Source organism: Phascolarctos cinereus, unplaced genomic scaffold (assembly GCF_003287225.1).
Source record: "Phascolarctos cinereus isolate Bilbo 61053 unplaced genomic scaffold, phaCin_HiC Scaffold_2;HRSCAF=192, whole genome shotgun sequence".
In the NCBI taxonomy this organism is placed as follows: domain Eukaryota; kingdom Metazoa; phylum Chordata; class Mammalia; order Diprotodontia; family Phascolarctidae; genus Phascolarctos; species Phascolarctos cinereus.
The window spans coordinates 302,043,552-302,056,665 of NW_027555625.1; the positions used below are offsets into that span (position 1 = coordinate 302,043,552).

The window sequence follows — 13,114 nt, forward strand, 5'->3', positions numbered from 1 at the left end:
GACTGCTGAAAAGGTGCATGACACAAAGGACGTTAATACCCCCTGCTCTAGACAGGCAGTCCTTCTCACTAGGCCAGCTATGTACATAAACTCAGGCCAGGGATCATGTTCTTAAGACTCAGGGTGCTTTCAGTTTGGGCATGCCCAGTCCTCGATGGAAGCAAGACAGTTTTTATAAGGAGAGAGAAGACTTTCTATGGAAGGGAACAGACTTTGAGGATTTCCTAAGCCTGTTTCATGGTGGCTTTGTACATTATCTGCTATTTATCATCTATGTGTCACAATATTCATTTGTCTCTTTTCAATGGATTCCTGCTTCTTACAGACCATTCTGCTATGTACTGAATCCATGAAAGCCTCTTTTCTGTCTTACTTCCCTTAAGGGTTCAGTTCATTGTCAATCACTGTATCATCTCAGTACTAGAAATGTGGCCAAATTTTGTCCTTTTAGCATGCATGGAATCCCAACTTACCCTCATATTTGACTATCATTGGTAGGGAAAAGAAAGTAATTCATTTTAGAGAAGAAAAGAGTCTTTCCTGAAATGCCGTCACTCTGAGGTTTGGTTCTGGTTGTTGTTGCCTTGTGATTGGGTCATCTGATGCTTTGGTCATCAGGAAAGGTACAAGAAGTGGGCATCTGAAAGCTATCTCACAAGAATGGGCCAAAGAAGGGTCAGACCAACAGATGCATTTGTCATCCTGGATGATCGGGAAATGAAGGTACAGGGAGTGAATGGTCTTGTAATAGTCCCTGGGTTTCTGCTAAGGGCTATGATATTTCACCAAGAGGGAACTATTCCCTTGCTGAGCAGCTTCCTTTGGGCTCTTTTTATGTCCTTATTCCTCAGGCTGTAGATGAAGGGGTTCAGCATTGGGGTCACCACTGTGTGCATCACTGATATGATGATTCCTGTGTCTGCCAAGTAGGAAGATGAAGGCTGTAAATACACCAGAATGAGAGTTCCATAGAAGAGAATGACCACTGAGAGATGGGAGCCACAGGTGGAGAAGACTTTGTGCTTCCCATCAGCAGAAGGGACCCTGAAGATCATGGAGATAATGTGGATATAGGAGAACAAAATGCAAGTGAATGGGATGAAACCAGCCAAGCTGGCATCAATGAACATCACCACCTGAGAGATGCTAGTGTCTGAACAGGAGAGCTTGAGAAGGGGTAGGAGGTCACAGAAGAAGTGGGGGATCACATGGGATCCACAAAAGGAGAACTGAGCCATGAGGAGAGTGAGGGAGAGGGCAATGAGGTGGGAGCAGAGCCAGAATATAGTCACCAGCAGAACACAGCGTGCAGGGCTCATGACTGTGGTGTAGTGGAGAGGGAGGCAAATGGCCACATAGCGGTCATAAGCCATGGCAGCAAGGAGAAAGTCAACCAGAAGAGCAAAGGTCATGAAGAAATACATCTGAGTGAGGCACCCAGCATAGGAGATGGTCTGATGCTGGGCCCAGATATTCATCAGCATCTTCGGGACTGTGGTAGAAGTAAAACAGGTATCAATGAAGGAGAGGTTGGCCAGGAAGAAATACATTGGGGTGTGAAGGTGGGAGTTAGAGGCAATAGCCAGAATGATGAGCAGGTTCCCCAGTGTGGTGACTAGGTACATGGCCAGGAATAGGCCAAAGAGAATCAGCTGATGATCTGGCTGCTCAGAGAGTCCCAGGAGGAGGAATTCAGAGATGCCACTTGTATTTCCCTTTTGCATTTCCTGAAAAAGACTGATTGGAGGGGAGTTTGACTAAAACAGAGAAACCAAGAGATGATGGTGGGACTTCCATCTACCATTCTGGTCTCTGGAGTGGTCACTGTGGAAATGGAACCTTGTATCACTATGTGGACTTGGTGTGATCTGATCTTTGAACAAATGCAAAATTCCCAGGATAATATTAATTCTAATAATAACAATGTCTGTATTTTTCCCATGTAGAAGCAGTGTATTGTCATGAACAGAAAGCTAGCCACAGAGTCGGGATGACTTGGGTTCAAATCATACCTTTGATAGATACTGACAATATGACCTTGGTCAAGTCTCTTAATCTCTCTGTTTCCTGGGCAACTTTTCCAAACTATAAGTTTCAGAATAATTGCTGCTCTGTATTAGCAGTGGGAGTTTCTTCACTGGGGGTTCCTTATACCTATGGTCTCAAAGGTCTAGACCAAAGTTTCCATAATGCTTTATGATTTATAATGTGCTTTCTTCATAGCACTGACATGTAATTATTAACTTTCTCTTTTGACAGATGAAGAAACTGAGACTTCAAAATAAAAGTCATGTTCCCATCATAGAACTAGTTTCTGTCTGAGCCAAAACTTGAACCTTGGCCACTGATTTTAAGTCCAGTTCTTTTTTTTTTTCCCCATTGTGCACCACTACCTTTGTTTTCATCCTGACCTGTAATTTCATAGGTGTTAGTTACTCCCCAGGAAAGAAACCTCCTCTCTTAATGCATATTGACCTCTATTGGAAAGTTAGGTGGACAAATGGACAGGGTTCTGGACTTGGATTTAGGAAGTCCTGAATTCCGATCCTGCCTCAGATACTGACTAGCTGTATGACCTTAGGCAAGTCATTTAACCTTTCTCAGCCTTAGTCTCCTATTATGTAAAATGAGAATAATAATACATCCTACCTTTCAGAATTGTTATGAGAATCAAATGAAATAATATGTGTAAAATACTTTGCAAGCCTTGAGACATTACTTAAATGCAAGCTATTCTGCAACTTATGGTCACAGAGAATTGCCTGGAGCACTGAGAGGTTAAGTGTCTTGTTCACTTAGCCAGCCTATGTCAGAGGAAATACTTGACAGGTTTTCCTGACATCAAAGATTGTCCTCCATTCGAGCTGCCATATGGCCTCCCCATACTGCCTTTCTCAATCTCAGTTTCCTCCATCCTACTTGTGACAAACTTCAAGTCTATGTAGTTTGTAAAGGGAAAGTTCTTCACTTCAATTTGGGAAATGATCTTGGCAATTTGTTGGCATGGGTTGTCTCTTCTGTGCTATTTGTAGCACTTCTATGACTTAGTAGATGGCTTTTCAGAACTGTTATGATGAGAAAATATCCATCCTTCAATCACCTAGAGCCACCCACTCTGATTTTAACTAGGCTGGCCCTTAGAGAGCAATCATCTAGTATGTCCTCCTCCAGGTCTACACGTAAGTCCATTTCAGCTTGGCTTGTAAGAACCTGCACCATTTGGTATAAACATTTAGAACCAAGGGTCACCTCTTTGACCAATGAGGCTTTGGAGGAAGAGTAGGACTTTAGAGAGGCTGACCATGCCATCATAATGTACTTTTTTTCTTTTTTAAATCTTTTCCTTTTTTAGAATCAGAATTTATTACAGTTTATAATCTTTCTGAACTGATCTATCACCAATATATTTATCTGAAAAATGAGACCCTACTGTGAACCTGAAAGGTTACCTGTCAGTATGAATATTTGTTCTGAGTTGGAGTCTAAATACAGCAGCTGTAGTGACAGTATATGGAAGGAAGAGATCTATACACCAACAGGACAACTGTTAGACTTAAGTTCCCAGTTTACTAAAAACTAGCAGGTAGGTTATCACAGAAAAGTAATCAAAATCAATCCTCCCCCCTCATTTTAGAAATCTAAAATTTCTACATTCAGTTCATTTTTACATTTAAATTTCTTTTTGCAAAAAAAATGTTTGTATGGGTTTTGGGCCCTTTACTAATAGGTCTGACTTCCTTTGTAGCAGTGTGGCATGAGGCCTTTTGAGGAACGTGTGACTGGAGTAGTTATTTAGTAATTCCTTTTAGTTAATCCATCTATTTATTTATTTGTTGATTCTAAGAGCTCTCTCCAGAGACCAGAAGTGGTGAGGAAAAGACCCATTATACTCAGGAAGCCTACCTGTGACTGAGGTGAAGTTATTCTTTGATTAAATGTTGGTGAAGAGCAAGCCTGAGATGAGATGAACAGGTGAGACAAGGATTTTTTTTTGGTGAATATGATCCTCAGCCTTCTTCTTCTATTATTCCAGAGTAGGGTTGTATTTGGGACATTACCTATCTTGATCTTTAACTATTAAAGTTATTGTGTATAGCATGCTGGATCTGGAGACAGGAAAACCTGAGTTCAAATCTGACCTCAGACGCCGTGTATCTCTGGCCAAGAGTCACCTAACCTCTGTGTGCTTCAGTTTCCTCAACTGCAACAAAGGAATAATTATAGCACCTCCCTTCAACAGTTGTTGTGAAGATCGAATAAGATAATATTTGTAAGTGCTTAGCACAGTGTTCGGCACATAGTAGGATTTTAGTAAATGCTCCTTTTCTTCCTTCCTTCTGTCCCAACCAGACCTGGAGGGAACTTGTAGATTATGGAATAAGAGCCTTCTCAACAATGATCTTAACAGCCAAGATGGGATTGACCTTAAGAGAGAAGGAAGTAAAAAAGGCTCTGTAAATGCTTTAGTGCATTCCCATCAATCACTCCTTACCTAGCAAGACACCATCACTCAGTGCACTGTCTCTACTGTCTTTCACCTCTCCCACGGATAAGGGGAAATTCATAGTAGGGAGTTGATTGAAGACTAGAAACCAGTCCAAATAGCAGATGAGACAGAGAAGGAGGACTGGGGAAACTGGGGAGCAGGACCCAACCTCGGGCTTTTCATATTTTGTTGATTCAGTTGATTGGAAGGCCACAAAGACAGATTCCTCAGACTCCTCATTAGAGAGCAAAAAAAGTAATTATCTGATCTATCTACTCCTCCCAGGTCCAGGGGCCTCCTGAGTCCTTGAGTCATGTGGAATTCCTCCTCCTTAGAGTGACCAGCCCTGGGAGCAGGGAAAGGAGCTGCTGCCAGGCTCTTTGCTGTTCCCTGCCTACTTCTATCCCAAGATCCAGCCTGTCTAGAAGCAAATGAGAGTCATGGTAATGGAAGGAATTTTCAGAGAGAGAGGTTTTTTTGTTCCATCTAAGGAAGAATTTCCTAACAATTAGTTATCTAAAAGTGAAATACGCTGCCTCAAGAACTAGTGAGTTCTTTGTGATTAGGGAACCTTCAAGCAGAGAATGAATGACTACTTGTCAGGGACACTGTGGAGGATGTTCTGAGGTCTCTTCCATCTCAGGGATTCTATGACAATATATGCATTCCAACATCTTTACCTCCAAAGTCCATCAAGCAGTTAAAAAGTTGCCACAGGGTGGTAAGAGAAAAAGAAAATTTAGAAATGATGTCTGCCATCAAATATCTAAAGTATTTTCAGACATAAAAGGGATTATAAAGTTACAAGGGTTCAGATTTTGGCAAAAAATAAGGAATAATTCTAAAACAATTAGAATTGTCTGAATGATAGCATCATCTGCCTTGTGTGGTAATGAACCTTCTGACAATATAAGTATTTAAGCAGAGGTTGAATGATTACACTGATTGTCTCTTTGTCTCTATTTTTCTCTCTCTCAGTTCCTGCACTTTTAAAAAGTCCTATTATTTTAATGACCACTTTTCTGCAAAATACTCCTAAATCTATATAGCCAACCCTTATTTCCATCCTGGTCTCCAGTCTTGCATTACTGGCTATCTTCTCAGCATGTCCCATCTAGGCATCCTATAACCATCCCAAACTCATTATTTTCCCCACTAAATCTGTTCTTCTTCCTAACTTCCCTATTTCTGTTTCTTCCCCCTTTTCAACATCCATGTCAAGTCCATTGCCAAGTCTTCTAGGTTGCACATCCAAAATAAGTTTTCTATGCTCACATAGCCATCACTCTAGTTCAAGCATTTATTATCTCTCACTTAGACTATTGTATTAGCTTTCTTATAGGAATTTCTGCTTCCAGTCTGTCCTCTCTCAAACCTAACCCCCACGGAACTGATGGGGTGCTTGGGTGCCTCTGCTCAGACCGTAATTCCAAGACCATAATTCCCTTCAGCCTCAAAAACATTATCTCTGGCAGTTTCTCCCAGCTCAAGGACATATGCCTAGCAATTACTCATGACTAGGCCCCAGCAAAACACTCATTTCTCTCCCCAGTACAGTAACAACCCATACCTGTAGGAATTATTTGTTTGAACTGGCTTTGTATTGGCTTGGTACCCACTGGACTATCTATACCAACTCCCTGCCTCATTATTTGCAGCCTATACTTAAGACATATGTACACTCCCTACATCTATCTTGTCAAACAAGACATTGATTAGTGGCAAACTGGACGATCCTCAGTTGGCCCTGACTGCTAGTTAACTTAGTGACAGGGCTATGTCACTAAAATCCAGACCTCCCTGTGGTCCCCTCTTGGGCCTTTTCTGGTGGACTCTGGGTAAAACACCTGTGCAGTAGATACGAAAAGTGCATGTTCCTTTAAGAACTGACCACTGCTTAACCACCCCCTAATCCTGTCCTGAGTCACTTAGTTAGCACACTTGGCACATGTTTTACTATAGTTTTTCTGATATAAACTTTAACTGTCCCCCTCTAAGGTCGCAGGTTCCTTAAGAACTTTTGCCTGCTGAATAGCGTAACAATAAACCTTTGGCAACTTGACTTAAAGATTGCTTGAGTCCATGAATTCTTTCTAAATGACCCTGTCCTGTACTTCAGTCATTTGGGGGGGGTCCTTGAACCCCCCAAAATGCATCAGAACCGTCAAAATAGTCTTCCAAAAGCACAAGTCTGACCATGTCAGACACGAGAACCTTCAATGGCTTCTTAACGCTTCTGGGAGAAAATACAAACCCCTCAGTTTGACATTTTGGGACCTTTGTAATTTGGCTACAGCTTGTTTTTTCAGACTAATTTTGTATTACTCACCTTCCTATATGCTTTATGTTTTAGCCAATTTGGCCTACTTATTGTTTCTAGAACCCAACAGCCCATCTCCTGCCTGTATGCCTTTGCACATCCCAATTCCTAGAATATACTGCTTCCTCATCTCTACTAATTAGAATCATTAGCTTCCTTCATGTCTTGAGACATGAGAAGTTATTAATGCTTTTTTCCTCTTAAAATAATCAAGTATGTGTTTATAGGTTCACTTCTTGTATCCCTCCAATAGGATGTAAATTCTGTGAGGGCAGTGACTTTTTATTTTGCTTTTCTATTTGTAGTGCCTTGCATGCAATAGATACTTAAATACTTTTTTAATTTAGTGGAAGGAGTTGGAATAATGGACTGACCCAGTAGGGTAATGAGATAGGAATACTACACAGAATCAGATTCACAGAATATTAGAAATGAGAAGTACCTTAGGTATCAACCGATCCATTCTCATCATTATTCAGATAAGGAAACTGAGTCCCAAATAGGAGAATCAACTTGCCCAGGTTCAAATTGAGAGCTAAAACTCAAAGGCAGGTCTTTTTGATTCTAAGTCCAGGGTTTTTTTCCCCATTTTATTCCATTTTAATACATGAAAAGAGCTTTATTGTTGTTAATGTTTTATTTATGCTTTTTTGATTTTATACTGCATTTACTTCCCAGTTAGTTGGCATAATAGAGTGCTGGGCCTGAAGTCAGGAAGACTCATTTTCCTGAGTTCAAGTCTGGCTTCAGATACTTAACTAGCTATGTGACCCTGGTCAAGTCACTTCACCCTATTTGCCTCAGTTTCCTCATCTGTAAAATGAGCTGGAGAAGGAGATGGCAAACCATTCCTGTATCTTTGCCAAGAATACCACAAATGAGATCATGAAGAGTAGAACTGAAAATGACTGAAAACTATTGAACAACAACAGTCTCCCAATAATACTCTCCTTTATAATAGAAAACAACGGTTAAGCAAAACTGCCTAATACAGAAATTTCAGCTGGCAAAATATATAACACTGTAAACATGCTACTTACCACCTATCTACTGAGAAGAAGGTAGTGAATTCCAGTATCAATCATCTATAAATAATATTGATCCTTGAATTTGATCTGAGTTCTTTCGCCGTTTAGTATCTTCTTCACTCATACTATTGTATTCATTGTTATTGTATATATTGTTTTTCTAATTTTGCTTTCTTCATTTCATATCAATTTCTATGTGTCTTTTTAAGGTTTCTCTGAATTTCTCACTTTAGTCATCCCTTATGCTACAATAATACTCCATTACATTCACTTACAGCAATGTGTTTATTCTTAATTTGTGTGTGTCTATATTATTTCCAGATTTTATTATGAAAAGAGTGCTGCTAGGAATAAATTGGTGTGTATAAGACCTTTCTATCACTGGCCTCTACATTTTTGCTGGCCCTAGAGTCACTGTGTAAAAGAGGATATGTGTAACTTTTCAAATTATCTTTCAGACTTCCTAGACTGAGTCATTATACCACCAATAAAGTATTAGTGTGCCTGATAATCTCATACCTCCTCCAACATCATAATATAGATCTAGAGTTGGAAGTGCCTGCAGGGGCTGTCTCTGCCCTGATTAGTGACAGCCATTAAGATTTACAAAGAACTATCCTTGTAGCAACTCCGTGTGGCAGCTTGTGTAGGTTTTATAGATGAAGAGATCAAGGCTCAGAGAGAAGTGACTTGCTTATGTTCATGTAGCTGGTAAACATTGGCGGAGAGATTTGAGGTCATTTCTCCTGTCTCTAAGTTAAATAATCTTTCACTATACCATCAGTTATACTGAAAAAGAGCTTCATTATACTTAGCAAAGTTCTTATATGATGGACACCACGAGGCCTGTATTTAACGGCTCTCCAACTTGGTAAGACTTATGCTCCTCTGTCATTGCCTTCATAAGTGTATGTCACCACTATGAGGCATTACAGGAAAACTCCCAGGAATGAACTCTTAGAGACAGTACCTTCATATTCTACTCTGGTCAGAGCACAACTGGGGTAATGTGTTCAGCTCTGCCACCATATTTTGGGAAGTACATTGATAATCTGGAAGGCATCCAAGGAGGGCACCTGGAATGGTGATGAGCCTTGATACCATGTCATATAAGTATCAGCTCAAGGAAGCAGGGATGTTTAAGATTTGAGGGGGTGGGGTATTTGAGCTGTGTTCAAATATTTTAACAACTGTTATGTAGAGGAAGGATTTATTTGTTCTTTTTGTTCCCTGAGGAACTTTGGGTGGAATTTGAAAAAAGGGAAATTTAGGCTTGCTGTAGAGAAAACTTCTGAATAATTAGAGCTGACAAAAGTAGAATTTGAGGAAATGCAGGTGTTGTAAAAACAAAATAAATCAATAAAATTTATTTTAAAAATAAAAAAAAGAGAATATAGGCAAGCTGAGAGATACTGCTAACTCACTCAGACCAATTTCTTCTCAATAAAAAACATTTTTTGTAAACTTCAGGAAGCAGTATCCTAAATCTTAGGTCTTTCTAGTTACAAAAATTTCATAATACAGGTGGTTGCTAAGAGAGGAATGAGCCAGCTGAGCATCAGTTCTGATTTTTCATTCTTGTAACACTTCAAGCAATTTAAAAATCTGTGGTTATTGAAAAGAAATGTCCTACAACTGAAGCTAAAAACAAAAGTGGAATTGGCTTCCTTGGGATATTATTGAGTCCTCTTCCTTGGAGGTTTTCCAATACAGGCTATATGACCACTTGTCAGTTATGCTATAGTTGGGATTCCTTTGGGGTATGAGTTGAATGGCCTCAGACGTTATTTCCAACTTGACAATTCTGTGATTCTCTGATGTGAGTAGAGGTGATAGGAATAATAATTATATAATGGTGGTTCTCATTTCTTTAGCAGTTAACAGTTGACAAAGTATTTCCTGACAATATCCCAGGATGGGAGATAGATGCAAATGATAATATCCTCATTTTACAGATGTTAGGGTTCATTGGATGGGGTGGGAGATGACTTGCTGAATCAATCAATCAACAAGCATTTACTAAATGAAATGATAGAGATAACAATTGTATTCTGGAGTCCTAGGTTCAAATTTAGACTTCCATGTTTTCTAGCTGTGTGACCTTGAACAAGTCACAACTTCTTTGCATCTTAATTTCCTCATCTATAAACTTGGGATAGTCATACTTAATGTATGTACTTTGTTGGTGATATTTGAGAAAATGACTTTAATATTAATATACTATAGAAATTTTGAGTTTATGATGGAGGAAATCTTGAGTTTCATAGGACAGGCAGACTAGACTATTCTAATTAGAGTCCTGAATGGATTTACTATGGGATGAAAGTCAGGGGGTAAAATTCTAAGGTGGTAATATGTCTAGATTAATCAGTCAACCAATCCATATGTTTTTATTGTACACTTAACAACCAGTGAACCTTTCCTCAAGGTGTCACAGACACTTACAGCTGCTGACATTTATATCTCATTTAAGAGTTTCTGAATTACTTGAAACCTATTATTTCCCTTGATACTTACAATGACCCAGTGAGGCATGTCATGGAAACATAGTGATAGGGACTAAACCTGTGATTCCATTAGTGTAAAGAACTTTCAGGTGAAGGGGTTCCCTCTGCCAGTGCAGGTTGGCACCTTCTCTGCAACTTGAGGTTTAGAGAGTTACCTCAAGCACTGAGAGTGCTTGAGTGTCCAGGGTCACTCAAGCAGTCTATGTCTGAGATGGGACTTGAACCCAGGTCTTCCTGGTTCCAAAACCAACTTTCTATTCATCAAATCATTTTAGATATGAGGAACATTGGTGCATACAGAAGACTAGTGACTTGCCCTAAATCATATAAGGAGTTTAGTGATGGAGAAAAGACAATAGCATTGGTCTCCTAACTCCTAGCTTAGTCTTCTTTACACCACACAATGATATCTCCTTGTTTAATTTTTCTCTTTATGTCTTCAGGGCCCAGCACTATGACTGGCACATTGTGTACTTAGTAAGTAGCGTTGAACAAAATATCAGTCTCTGAGAGGAGAGGAGATGAATGGAGAAGAAAAGGGGCAGAGGAGGCAATGCTGAATGAGGCATCAGGATCCAGGGCTGTCCTGGATGAAGGCAGCTTTGGACTTGATTTGTGGTAGGAAAGAATCTCTAGGGTTCTATTGACATAATTTCATCATGGCACTTCTTGCCTCCTTGCCTTTGCTCAAGTTGTTTCTTCATCCCAGAATGCCTTCCTCATTCCTTATCTTACTATCCATCAAGGTCCAACTCAACTCTTACCTGTGTCTGCCCCACCCTTATTTCCTTCTTTTGGCTTCCTTTAGCCGTCACTATCCAGAACACTCATAGGATTTATCAAAGATTTTAAGAGACCATTTAACTTAACTCCTTCATTTTTTCAGATGCGGAAACTGAGACTCAGAAAGACGAAATGACTTGCTTAGGATAACATAGGTAGTAAGCAGCAGACCTGGGATTTGAAACCAGGTCTTCTGACTTCAGAGCTAGAGATTTTTCCATTTTATCCTGCTGTCCAACTTATTGGGCACAACTGTAACTACCTAGTATCATAGGTTATCTTTTATATGTACATTTTCTCTCCCCAACTAGAATATAAGTGATCTAGTGACATGGGCCTCCTTGATGTTCTTTTATAAGATGCCCCATCTCCTGATGGGGCATTTCCACTGATTGTCCTCCATGTCTGGAATTCTCTCCCTCCTGATCTCTACCTCTTTGCTTCTCTGAATTCCTTTAAGTTTCTGCTAAAAACCTACCATCTACATGAAGCCTTTCCTAATCCCCTTGAATGCTGGTGCCTTCCCTTTATTGGTTATGTCCAATTTATCTTGTATGTATTTTGTTGGTACACATGTGCTTGCATTGCCTCCTTCCATTAGACTATAAGCTCTTCAAGAGCAAAGACTGTTTTTTGCTTTTACTTGTGTTCTCAATGCTTAGCAGAATGCCTGGCCGGTAGTAGGTACTTATATACTTGCTTATTGACTAGCTAATTCTTTGAGATCAGGGTCCATGTACCCCTTTCTACTCCCAGTATTAAATACATGGTAGGGAGGCACTCAGTAAATGTTGATGATGACCACTGAATCACAAAAAAGATCCTTAGGGACCATTTAGCTTGACCATTTTAATTTAGAGGTTGAGAAACACAAGTCCAGAGAAATTAGACAATTCTAGGGTCATACAGATAGTAAATGGCAGAACCAGGACTAGAATCTTGGTCTTCAAAGTCATTTAGTTTCCTTTCTACTACATTAATTTTTTTAACAGTTATGGCAGCTACTGTGCCCAAGCTTGTTCTGAGGAGGTCATTCTGTTCGGTGAGAAGGAGGGTGCAGGCTATTCTGCTCTTCCTATCACTTTCCCAAGGCTCCCTTTATGTCCTTATTCCTAAGGCTGTAGATGAAAGGGTTCAGCATAGGGGTGACCACAGTGTAGATAACTGTTACTACTCGATCCTTGGTGACTGAGTAGGTAGATGAGGGACGAATGTACACTGAAACGATGGTTCCATAGAATAGTACCACGACAGTGATGTGGGAGCTACAGGTGGAGAAAGCCTTATACCTCCCCCTTCCTGAGGGTACCCTCAACCCAGCACGTGTGATCCAGACATAGGAGATAACTATGAATAAGAATGGGCTCATGATCACCAAGGAGCCTTCAGTGAAAGCCAAGACCTCATTGATAGAAGTGTCAGAGCAGGAGAGTGTCAGCAGGGGCTGAACATCACAGAAGAAATGATGTATAGCGTTGGGCCCACAGAAGGACAGGCGGGCCATGAGGAGTGTGTGGACCAGTGAGTGAAAGTGGGATACCACCCATGACATGGCCACCAATAGGACACAACGCCTGGGGCTCATGGTTGTGGTATAGTGTAAGGGGTTACAGATGGCCATGTAACGGTCAATAGACATTGCAGCCAGGAGGAAACTATCTGTGATGCCAAATGCCACAAAGAAGTACATTTGGGCAATGCACTGGGCAAAAGAGATGGCCTTGTTCTGCATCAGCATGCTCACCAGCATCTGGGGCACAATAACAGTGGTGAAACAGAGGTCAACCAAGGATAGGTTGGAAAGGAAGAAGTACATAGGGCCGTGAAGGCGGCTGTCACCTAAGATAGCTACAATGATGACTGTGTTGCCTATCACATTGAGGAGGTACATGGCCAGGAAGAGTACAATGAGCCACACCTGCTGCTGAGGATCAGTGGTCAGTCCTAGGAGAAAGAATTCAGACACATGGGTTTGGTTTGTCTTCTCCAT

The 13,114-nt window shown here is 40.5% G+C and overlaps 2 protein-coding genes across 2 annotated transcripts; both read right to left on the minus strand.

Moving 5' to 3' along the window:
* Nucleotides 1-782: 782 nt before the first annotated feature.
* Nucleotides 783-1,724, minus strand: LOC110194964 (olfactory receptor 1G1-like). The gene has a single exon (XM_020967595.1). It carries the CDS (start codon nucleotides 1,722-1,724, stop codon nucleotides 783-785), a length of 942 nt encoding a protein of 313 aa, XP_020823254.1.
* Nucleotides 1,725-12,202: 10,478 nt separating this feature from the next.
* Nucleotides 12,203-13,114, minus strand: LOC110194966 (olfactory receptor 1L6). Its single transcript, XM_020967596.1, has one exon. It carries the CDS (start codon nucleotides 13,112-13,114, stop codon nucleotides 12,203-12,205), a length of 912 nt encoding a protein of 303 aa, XP_020823255.1.